Genomic DNA, 12,625 nt, shown 5'->3' with positions numbered 1-12,625 from the left:
CTTGGTGAGTTTTTCCCAAGAACTCGGCGAGTTTTTATGGCGAGTAAAAGTCGTAAAATAGTCCAACCACATCTTGGGCACAAGGTACGTATTGACTGTGAAGAATGGTGACTCCCCTGGCATGTCCAAATGTCGATAGGAAGAAACTCCTCAATTTTATAGGAAATGGATCAGAGGATCTAGTAAGGCATTGTAGGATGTGTGAGACTATTTGGATAGTAGGCGGTCATTTGGTCAAGGATTATTGGTTGAGAGCAATCCTGGCAACACTATGGGGAATAGCCATTGATTGGTTCTCAAAACTTGAAGATGAAGCCACAGTTTCTTGGGATGTGTTGAAGAAGACGTTTGAGGGTGAGTTTAAATTACTATTGGACGACAATGCGATTGTCGTCGAAATTTACAACACCAAACTAGGGAAGCATTAAAATGTACAAGCTTACAATCGTAAACTCAAGGAATTGTTGGTAAAATTGGAGAATCAACCAGTTCACGAACTGAAGAAGCGTTGGTTCTTCGAGGGATTGATCTCCTCGTTGAGAAAGAAAATGAAAGTTGTACCTCCATCCTCGTACGTTGATGCTTACAATCAGGCGATGGACATTGAGAGTGAGAATAAAACATCCTCATGCAAGAAGAAAAGTGTAAGTGACAACAAGAGCACAGAGGACAACAATAGTGACAGCGAGTCAAAAACAGTGCAAGCCTTGAGATGGGATGTGCTACGCATGATGAACTAAAGGTTGGGAGCAAAACACTAAGGCAAGAATTGTGGTGCACCGACCGAAGGTAGAAGGCCACACAAAAGTAAACTATCCCAAGAAGTTGTTCTGTGACTTTTGTCAAGTAATGGGACATTATATCAAGGAATGCCCTTACAATCTGAAAACAAGGAGCACACAAGTGCTCTTTGCTCAAGGGAACAGTCAACCCCTACTACCACACATTTGAAACCACAAAACACCAACAACAATGCATCTCTAGGCTGGTAGTGAAATTAAAGAGGGAATAATAACTGGTACAATAATAATAATAGTGGGCTAAGAAGTCGTATCCAATATGATTCCAAGGGGAGACCGACCCCTGATCCAATGCCAAAAGTGCAATGAATGGGGTCACTTTGCTAGGGAGTGATAGAGCAATTAGAACAAGGAAGGCCTATTGTGTAAGTGGTATAGGTCGAGCTACCGTGAGGACATTGATTGCTTGAAACAAAAAGGGTATTAACACATTGGAAGTAAAAGGCAAGAAGATCCTTGCAATTACCAGCACATAGACCTAGAAAGCAATGTACCCAAACCCTCGCATGGTGAAGGAATGACTCCGAGCAACCAAGACTGAAATTGAGGAAGCAATGGCCAAGGAGAGGAGAACATCTAATGAAACAACCAACACCTTTGTACGGTTAGAGTCCAAAAAAACCATAGAACAAGTGTTGTAGACAACAATTCCCATCAAGGTGGTAGATCTCTTGCAGACAATGCCACAACTAAGAGTGGCAATTACCAATATAGTTGGTGACAAACGACAATAGCACCAAAACCCAAGAAATAGTACAATGGTGGCAAGTGACAAGCAAGTTGTCGATCCCATGTTGCAGATAGTAAACATTGAGAAGCAACTAGCCATTGCAAAGATGGAGATCATGGGAAGGAAAATTGTGGATGGAGGATCAAGAGTGAACGTACTACTAGAGGAGATGTGGAAGTGTCTTGGAAAGATGACTTTGTGGCCACTGACATTTCACTTGGTAGGTGTTGATCAACACGACATCAAGCCTTCGGGTACGATAATGGCACAAAAGGTGACGATTGGCACACAACGATTTATATTGAACTTTGTTGTCAATTCGTAGCAAAAGAGGCACACGATGCATTGCTCGACATAAGATAGCTAGTGGCAGCCAAAGCAAATCATAACAAGAAGAGGAACACATTGTCCATTGAGAGCAACAAAAGGAAGTTTGTAATCGATCTCAAGAACCAAGCAATCAATGAAGAGTTGGCATCCTTCAATTCAGTTTTAGAAGGGGGAGAATCAAAGATAATTGAAAGAAGAATAGAACTAAATGATGCAGTGCTCAATCTTGAGAATTGTTTCAAGGACGAGACAAGCTCTCTCAATGGCCTATTCCATTAGTAGATGAAGGACTATGAAGTATTCCACCTTGAGTGTAACATGCGGTAGATCATAAAGATGGACAAAGAAGAGAATAAAGCATCAAGTGAGAAATTCCCACCCGAGTATGGGGAATATAAAGTGTGGGTTGCAAAAGTTGATGATACATTGGGTCACAATTTTGAACAAGACAAGGAGATAAAATATGAAAAGCCAAGGATGAAGAAAGTAAACGTGGGTGACGAGGATAATCCAAAGACATTCTTGTTGGTGATGACTGGAACCCGATACTAAAGGCAGCCGCATTTAATAACTTCATGGAGTACAAGGATGCCTTTGCTTGGACGCACAAAGTCTTGAAAGGCATACCACCAAAATTATGTGTACACAAAATTTCCCTCGTACTTGTAGAGCAACTGATGAGGAAGAGGTTGTACAAGATGAACAAAAATTATGGGGCCAAGTTGCAAGAAGAGAGAGAAAATCTTTGTAATGTCCCCTTTTTAGCAGACATAGATTTTTGGATGATTAGCCTATCATTTCGGACCCTCATAGGCTAATGAGGATGGTTAGAGGGTTTCCAGAGGTTTGTATCATCTCCAGTGTTCTGTATTCTTCGGTTTGGTCTTCGTTTGGCATCATTTGGACCTCATTTGCTATAGATTTGCCACACTGACTATTTATAGTAAGCCAAAAGTTGATTGAGAGGGGACCTTTCTATTTTTAGAAAGAGCATATGGTGACTGGTCACATGGGGAAAAGCAGGATGGTCTCCTGTTTGAGACGGCATAACAAAATGTTAAGTATTTTGGGATTTACTAATATTTTAGTGGCCAAATTAATATTAAATCATTAAATGGCTTATTATAAAGTTATAATTTCACTTTATAATTTCACTTAAGTTGAGGGTCGAATCATCATCGAAAGGGGGCCATTATTACAATTAATTATGGGTTCCAATATTATTGAGAAATTAAAATGATTTCCTAAGTTTTAATGTAATAACCTTTTAAATGTTATTTTAAATGCTTTTGGAGGAAATTGAACCTCATGAGGAGATATAAGGCTTTGCAAATGAAATCGAATTCATTATGTGATTATTATTTCTTTCAACTTGATATTGGAGAGCATTGGGATTTTGAGAGACCAAGGGTTTCTGCAAGTTGTTAGAGCTTTTTGGCATTGGAGTGTGTTGCTACTTCATTGTGACAGCTACCCGAGGTGGTGAAATATCTTCTGAGGGTTGCTTTTGAGTTGGCTGTAACCAGCAGTCAAATTCGTGCAAATTGGAGAAAGATCGAACAAGGTTTTTGAGCAGATATTTTTGTAAAGTGCAGAATAATTATGGGGCTGTGTTAATTCAACGCTGGGCACAGAGGTTTATTGTAGTAGATTGTATCATTCAGCCAGGTTCTTAATGGATTTGTAATGCATTGATCTTATATATATGTTGCTGTAGTAGATGCAATTAATCTGAAATATTATTGAATGATAAGAGTCCAAGTAACTACTTGTTCATTGTAATTGATGATTGCAAATAATTAAGGAGATGGATGTTGCAGCTCTCTATATGATCTTCTATCTATATTCATTATGTTTGTAGTTCGCATGCCAAATGTTTGTCTTTATGTGTGCTGGCTGTAATTGCACATTTCACCTTTGGAAGTCATGTATATGCATTGGAGGGGTTAAATAGAAGCTATTCATGCATTATACTTCAAGCCTAGACATTGCAGGGATCATTTGCAGTCAATTTTGATGCTGTGTAGTCACACAAACAATATTATATGAGACTAAAACTTAGACCAGCAAACTGAGTGTTTGTATTTGAAGTGTTTGACATTATTCCTTGAGTTGGATTCCATCTTTTTCACACCTATATTAGCAAGGAATATTACAAGTTAATACTCTTAAAGAAGTCTGAAGTTTTTCATTAGTCATATGCCAAGTAAAAACTGCATAACACGTAAGTTATACTAGCTGTCCAGACTGCATAACACGCAGGTTATATAAACTGAAACAAAGAACAATAAGTACAGACTTTGCAAGACAAGTGTTTGACAATATTCCTTGGAGCTCAAATCATCACAACAAGGTCAAATTTACCAAGGGATATTACAATGTTGGAGGCAAGCGTAATATTCAAGGTGGAAACAAGTGAATGGGTCTCATCGATTGTGATTTTCTTGAAGGAGGCCAATCAAATCAGAATATGTGTGGACTTCAAGTGCTTGAATGCAATATTTATCAAGGACCCATTCTCGATCCCATTCATTGACACCATCATGGAAGAGGTTGCTAGCCATGAGATGTACTCATTTATGGGCGAATTCTCTGGATATGTTCAATTAAGTATCGCTAAAGAGGATAAATTGAAGACTACCTTTATAGTGGAAGACAAAGTATATGCTTACAACTAGATGTTGTTCAACTTATGCAACGCCTCGACAACATTCCAGCAGATCATTGTACATATCTTTGATAAGATGTCTGTGGGGTATTTCAAAGCCTTCCTGGATGATTGGTCAATGTATAGTTTCTAAGTCATTCACTTTAAAGAACTGAAAGAATGCATGGAGAGGTGCAAGAGAACATAGTTGGCATTGAACCCAAAGAAGTGCAGGTTCGTGGTACCTCAGGCAAGTTACTTGGCCACAAGGTTTGCAAGGTAGGATTTAAGACCAATCTAGACAAGGTGAAGGTAATTGTATAGATGGAGGCACATGAGAATGCCATAGGGGTAAAATCCTTCCTTGGGCATGTTGGCTACTACAAAAGGTTCATCAATAACTTTGCCCAGATTTCTTACCCATTGGATTTGCTAACAAGGGACAACCATTAACATGGGTAGATGACCAAGAAAACGTCTTCAACGAACTTAAGTCAAAATTAGTCATGCTCTGTTGACGGGCATTTTGTGACCACACCAACATAGAATAAAGTTCCCAATGGTCACTCTATCCTCTCTTGATCAAAATCTTACGTATGCTAAGATTGCAGGAAGATCATACATTGATTCCAAGGTTCCAATTGTGTACTAGCGACTTTACGATGGATATAGACTCGTTTGGTTGATGTTACTGTTAATCCAAGGGGACTAACGCCCATCGAAGAAGACTTAAACAAATTCTAAAACTTCAAGGAGACTTTGCAAATGATTTGTCAATGAATGGCTCTCTTGTTTAGGACTTTTCAACAAGATAATGCAGAAAGTAAATAGGAAGGGGTTGAGAAATTCTAATCTAAATCTAAGAATTTAACAGTCAACAAAGCTCAGGTGAGATCGACCACACTTTACTTTGCCACTATCAGATAACTACATAAAGAGGGTGTTTATGCTTGTAGGATTTTAAACCATTGATGAACACCATCAAAGAACAATGTTCATCCAACAATCTAAGTTGAATACGCACATATAATTGCTCAGTCCAACCTTGAACTGCGGATAGAAATCATCTATCAGCAAAAGGTATGAGCAAGTGATCTCACCATAAGACAATGCAATCTATTTCATTCATCTAAGTACTCAAAGCAAATATATTGTAAGTGAGGAAGATGAAACCATGCAAGTTTTGAAACAACACAAGTGAACACCAAAATCCAATGTATCACTATTATTACTTCAGAAACATATCGCAACAATCTCATACAACTCTCCCTCTGTTACAAATGAAGGGGTGACCCCCTTTTATAGGCCTCCAAGAGGAAAATGGACGACCCAAATTAAAATCCAATCAATGGCTAAGTTTTAACATGCAAAACCCTAATTAGGGTTTGACCAAAGATTTCCAAATATGACACTAAGTAGTGCGAACAATCATTAATGAGGAATTGCGCCCACTACCTATTCTTTTCTCCATGCTCCCAAAAAGGCGTCCATGATGCATTGAATGCCCCATTACATTCAAAATCGCCCAACATGCATTAATGAGCCACTATCTCCTTGAATATGGCAGTTGCCATGCAATAAATCAGCCACCACCTAGTCAAAACGTCCATCAACAATAAATGCGCTATCACGCCTTAATGTAATCAATAGATTCTCATCCAAAATTTGATGACCATTCATTTATGGCGAATGAAATGAACATGGCTATGATGGCCTCTAGCTCTCCTATGGAGACAGTTGGTACAATCTCCAGTTAAAATTTTAATAATGAAATGTCCTCTTTACACTTGGAGAAAAACTTCTCCCATCTTGATGATGCTTCTTGAGTCTTGCACATTGTGCTGGAGAATAAGGAAACATTTTCCAAATGTTCCTTTGAGAAGGATTCCACGAAGAAGAATTCGTGCAACCTATCCTTCAGATAGTCAACTGTTAGCTCTTCCTCAATCAACCTTCTTGCAAACAATGCTTCAATTGCATTGAAGATTTCTTCCTGAACCTTTCTGACTGATTCCTTTAATGATGCTGACTCCTTATTGAATCTTTCAAATAACTCCTTCCCAATACAGATTGCATAAAACCATTGAGGGAAATTATATATTTCATTTTCCTGGACAACCTTCCCATCAATCAAAGTCTGCTTGGGAATTCCCATTAGTGCCCTCTGGCATAGAATTGTTAAGTCTTGATAGATATGTGCATCCTCCCATGAGCTATCCACAGTCTCAAGCCTATTTAGGGTAGCCAAAATTCTCTAGTGGGAGTAAGTCGAGTCTTCAATGAGTTTGCCAGCTGAAGTGAAGACATCTTCTATCCACTCCTTAGAGGACTAAGCCCTTCTCCTTATTTCTTCAATGCCATCAATAGATTCCTTGGGAAGAGAAGAGGGAGGAACAAAGGATGGATCTTCTTCTCTGAGTGGATGTTGCAAGCGCCCTAGATATTTGCACAAGGCTTTGTTCTCTCTCTTTAACTTCTTATTCTTCTCTTCCATTCTTTTCATTTGCTCCTTTAGTGCTAAGGAAGATTCATCAAAATCATTCACCACCTCGGCCTTGGAGGCATGTCCTAAGTCGACCTCTATGATCTCATATTCATCAAGTGTAATCTCATTATTGTCTTCGTTAATTTTGGGCACAACTAAGTGTAATGACCTGGCTCCTGACTCATTCCTTGTAATCTTGGAAAATTTCCTAGCTGCCTTCTTCTCCACTAGCCTATCTATTTTGTTTAGAAGTTCTTCCAATTCTTGTGTAGGATCTATCTTTTCTTCTTCTAGCTCCTTCCTCATTCTTTCCTTCAGCCAATCTAGAGTGGTTGCTGGCTGATCCTAAACTTCCAATTGTGCCTGTTCCTGTGAAACTTCCTCAAAAGTTTCTAATTCGCCAAGATATGTTTCCACAAAACAATTCTGATCCCGTTGTTTTGGGATTGGAGGAAGTTCTTACCTTTGACTCTTCTGCTGAAATAGGCCTATGTAAGAATATCATGTGCCTATGCGGTGTCAATATCATACTTCTATGGATGGTTTCGTGAAATTCCTTCCGGGAACATTTTGACTTCGTGCACGTTGGAAAAGCTAGCAGGCGACTATGCTTCCTCTATCCTTGGCCTCTTTTGCTATGGCTCTTCTTGCTGAATTTCCTTTCTCTTCTTTGCTTGTGAATTCGTAGGAATGCTTTTCTCTTTCCTATGCTTAGATCTTTCCTATGGAATTTCCTCTTCCTTGGCTTGGGCTCCTGAAGACCCTTTCATTGCCTTGCTATGAGAGTCCAAGTCTCTTGCCAACTGGAAAGTCAGGTGAGCATTCTTCGCCTTTAACTTTGCAATGTGCCGTTGAACCCAATACATGATGAATTTCAGGATTGGCCTACTTAGGATATTTAAATTATCATTTTCTGACTCTGACCAATTAGGGGCTTGAATAGGCTTGTCCTTCTCCTTTTCATATTCTGATCTGGACCATATTTTCATCTTCTTCAACGTGGTTTGACATGTGTATAACTTCACAAATTCTTATCAGATTGGGAGGCAATCTGGAAAACATCCTCATCCTGACTTCATAGTCATCTCTGTTGTTGGCACAGTAATCTTCTAGTCGAATCTTGTGTTTTTGTCTTACTCCAGCAACCATCCTGATTTTGTTGTATGCATCAAAGAATGTCCCTGCAATATGAGGTGCTAAGTGATTGAACAATAATTCATCAATTGACCTTTCTGCTGCCACCAATGTTGGACACATCTCCTCATAATCTCCTATAACAATTCGGAATTCAAGTGACAACTTCCTTTTCTTTTGAATTTTATCATAGGCGGTCAACTGCCTGGTAACCTCCAGCAGTCACATCTTGTCTGTTGGATATCTTGGCAGCTTATATGGCTGGTTGGAGAATCCTTGGACCCGTATCTAAGTGAATTTTAGGAATTGGATATACCAGGCTCCGTACTTCTTTACTAACTTTCTAGCCTCTTGCGACAACCTTGTATGAAGTCCTCCTTGCAATAATCTAGTGATGTACATTGTGAAGGTGTTGTTTACCATCTTGAAAGAAGGAATTTCATACAAGTGCAACTGTGGATAGCACTTATGGACTTTTAGTTGCCTTGGTCCACATCCCATGGGTACTTTTCTTGGCAAGCCATTGAACTTGCCCATTCTTGTCAGCAGATAAATAATACATGAGCTCATATAAAAAGATTGGGATTGCTTTAAATTCTTTAGTTGCTGGTCCAAGTTGTGGCTGATCATCTTTTCCCAATCTATTATTCCATCACCTTCCATCACTTTGCCCACGAAGTAAAACATTCAAGGTTCAAACATGAAGGCTTGCGGACATCCCATAACTCTGCTGAACATCAACACAAAATAGAACAACTTTGAATTAGAAGGGAAACTCCCTATAAAATAAAAACTAAACTAATATGAACAGTACGTACTTGGTATCACAATCTTTACAATGATTTTCTAAGGCGGTTCATGTTCATGTTGAATAAAATTTAACTGGTGTCTTTGTGGACTCATCTAGAACAAAAGGTTGAGACACTTTTTAACTCAAGGCAAATGATTTTCTATATAAATCTATCTATTCCAAAAAATAATTTAACACATCCTAAAGGATGTTTATGATTCTCAATTAGACATAAAGATCAAAAACTATAAGTGAAACAAGATTGAATTGGAAACACAAACATTAAGCATGGAAGCATTACAGACAAAGTTGCAAGACTTGTTTTGATAATAATTGTAAAACAAAGGCTCTAGTGAGTATGAAATTGAACTTATCACAAAACAATTGAACACTAAAACTTAGAGAACTCAGTTAACAACAATTTCAGCAATATGTAGGCTTGAAAATCACTATTAGAAATCTAAGTGCAAAATAACATTTATTTATGATGTTTACAAAGCTATTGCATGAAAAAAGATAAAATGATAACCAGTACTTCAACTCTAGCTATTGACTTGGTTGCAACGCTACCATATCACTCTAGCTATTGAGTCGGTTGCATGTAAAGTTATAAAGTCCTATCCATTAATTGTAAATCTAACCTCATGGAATTGCCAATTAGATTGATGATACAAATTATTACAATCTCCCACTCAGGACATACATCTTTTGCATGGCAAGAGATTTATAGACAGAAGATCTAAAAATAGCTAACTACAAGCTATAAATAGTGAATGTTAAAGAACAAAAGCTAAGCACGAGCTCCTCGTACTAAAAAATAAATCTCAAAATATGCTCTTCTCTTTGAATGGATTGATTTTCCTTATATAAGTGTGTTAGTCTCTCAATGTATCCTTTGTACTAAGGTAGTTAGGTCCATCTCATGACACTAGATGTGTGCCTCAATACAGTAGATTGTTTGTTTCAATTTCTGCTTTTAAGGTGTGCACCTTCGAATGGCATTTACTTGAGTCTCCCTTCCCCTTGAAATGATTTAAGTCCTTCATTATATGTGCGTCAGACTCTAGATGCACATTTGACAATGGATATTTAAAATTTGGACTTTCCCCATTTCTGATGCTTTTTTCTACTTCAAGTGTGCGCTTGACCACCATGCTTAGCCATTTTTGACTTGGATTCCTCCTTTCCAAAGGTGTTTCTATGATGGATAACTTCAAGAGCATCGTTTCATATGTTGTGAACATGTTGAAATTTGCAGGGTGAAATTACAAAAAGCTGAATTCTATATATTGCTTTCAAAGTTAATAGAAAAATATGTAAATAATATTATTAATTCTTTAGGATATATAGTGTATCATACAAATGCTTGTGAAGCATTTAATTCCATATTCCTGTATAACCTCCTCAAACTATGCTATGGGAAACTAACTCCCAGCTAACTGAACATTTTAATTCTAACACTAAATCACTAAGGTGACTTCATTACAAAAATGTAAACTAAATCTTCCAACAGACTTGATAAAATGTGATCACAACTAATACTGAGGAAAACAATAGATGCTAGCTTTGAACTTGACACAGTACGGAAATTTTGTTTGGGTGCAACAACTTGAATAGGACTTAACGATAAAAGATTAAAAGCATAGGGCCACTACTACAATGCATGTGTCTACTGATGGGTTGAGTAGTTGCTTACAATAGGATTAATTATGATGGATCATTAGCAAAAAACTGATGTGTAGTTGAAAATTGAAACCATCATGTGATCTGCCATACAATGTATTGAGGAATGGCCTCAAACCATTTTTGAAATAAACTGAAAACACCTTGAGATATCCCACAGATGTTAGAACAGTTACATTTCAATCAATATTGTCAAATCATGTAGGCCTTATAGTGCCATGGGATCCTCTATGGTCTTCTAATGACTATGAAATCAACTCAAGAGATGTGAAAATAGATTATGAGATATGTAGCAGGTCTTGTTCAGCATTATCAAGTCCAATAGCATTGACCCACCTTCTGCCTTGTGATGCCCAAACTATTGGTTACACTTCTAGTCACTACAGTATTTATTGATCAATCTTGTTTGCGACATGGTATTGCTATGTTTATGCAAAGCATGTTTTACCTCTGTACTTGGGGAATACACCATTGTTTATTTTGTACCATCGCATTTGGTGCTTCTGAAAAACCTGCGACTTGAAAGGTAAATTTTGCAGTGTTAACTGATTTGGGAACATAAGTGTGGTCAAATCTCTGATCATGAGAAAGGGTAGATTGAGAAAAGTGGCAGCCTAGTTTACCATTAATCATAAAGCATATAATGGTAAAAGGGTATCCTGAGAAACAGTCCAATCTTTTCAGTATGTTCTTAATTCTCTCATTTCCTTTATGAATTAATAAAGAAATGTTTTTACATGTGATTTATACAGAAATTAAATAAACCAGGGGGTCCACTTACAGGGACTTGTTATAGGCTGTTAAACAATCTCATATGATCCATAGACAAATTTTGGATGGTTAACTTTGTCTGTTGAGGCAAAGATAATGAGTAATGCTACTTTTATTTCCTAGGCTATTGCCTTGAAGTAGAAATTTTTGGTCATCAATAGAGCTTTTTCTGACAACATCAAGAATTAACATTCTCTGTCCAGACATGGAAATTCATATGGTTTGTTTTGTTTGAATGGCACTATACTAAGCTGTACTTCAGAGTTCAGACAGATCTTAGGTTTTAAAACATTTCTATTATGTGTGATATCCTGTTTATATTTTTCAGGTCAAGATCATAATAGTCGACAGTGTAACCTTTCATTTCCGGCAAGAATTTGAAGATTTGGCCCTCAGGACTCGTCTTCTTGGTGGAATGGCACAGAAGCTAATGAAACTAGCTGTCAAATATGATAATGCTGTAAGTATATTTTTCTGGGTAAATGAATAAGTCTATTTCTCTATTTTTAGAAGCTAATAGGTTGTTATATAATCCAAATTGTTCTTGAAAGACTGTTATATATAGTAAAAAAATAGGAAGCAGTCGGAAGTACTGGCTATTGATATTCTGATTCTACAAAGTATCATTCTACTGCTTGCAGTTCCTCAACTTTGCCCCTTTCAAGTATTATTTGCTGGTCAAATATGTTAAATTATCAATCATATTTTAATTTTTTTGCTCAAAATGGGGATATAGGTATGTTTGTGGAAGTTGGATTGTGAAGTGGCCCAGATTCATCCATCCAACATGTGCACCCATGCCTAGTAAATATGGAACTTGCCCTCCCAACTAATTTAACAACCACCAGCAATAAAGATGTCCCAAAAAGGTACACAAAATAGAGCTCAAAAATTGAAAATATACTTTGGTAGTTAAGAGGAATAACTAACTTTGGGGACTGCACTTTTTGTCATCCCAAAGTAGATATTTTCCCCTTTTACAATAAAAACTCATTTTCACCATCTAGATACTTTTTCCAGATATCTCAGCATGCAGCTTGCTCTGTCCGAACATACTCTTGGAACTTTATGTAGACAACCCTTAACTCCGAAAGAGGGGGCAAGGGAGGGTTATTCATCCAGAAACTAGTGTCCACACAACCATCATCTACCTCTCTTACCTGTTGAAACCAGACAATTTTGTTGGTCTGATAGTCCCGTATAGCCGCATGGAACTTGCTAGCGCATGTTATATCATCTTTAGTATATGGGGCTC

The 12,625-nt window shown here is 37.6% G+C and overlaps 1 protein-coding gene across 2 annotated transcripts in view; it reads left to right on the top strand.

Annotated features, from left to right (window-relative positions):
* LOC131062195 (DNA repair protein RAD51 homolog 3) overlaps window positions 1–12,625 on the top strand; it is a 205,242-nt gene that overhangs the window by 123,605 nt on the left and 69,012 nt on the right. For both annotated transcript variants that reach the window (XM_057995885.2, XM_057995886.2), the window contains exon 7: window positions 11,699–11,830. In XM_057995885.2, coding sequence (XP_057851868.2) covers window positions 11,699–11,830 — 132 coding nt within the window. The remainder of the gene's footprint in view (window positions 1–11,698; window positions 11,831–12,625) is intronic.

This window comes from Cryptomeria japonica, chromosome 5 (assembly GCF_030272615.1).
Source record: "Cryptomeria japonica chromosome 5, Sugi_1.0, whole genome shotgun sequence".
Lineage (NCBI taxonomy): Eukaryota > Viridiplantae > Streptophyta > Pinopsida > Cupressales > Cupressaceae > Cryptomeria > Cryptomeria japonica.
Note: the sequence above shows the minus strand (reverse complement) of the source record. Positions and strands in the feature narration are given on the sequence as shown.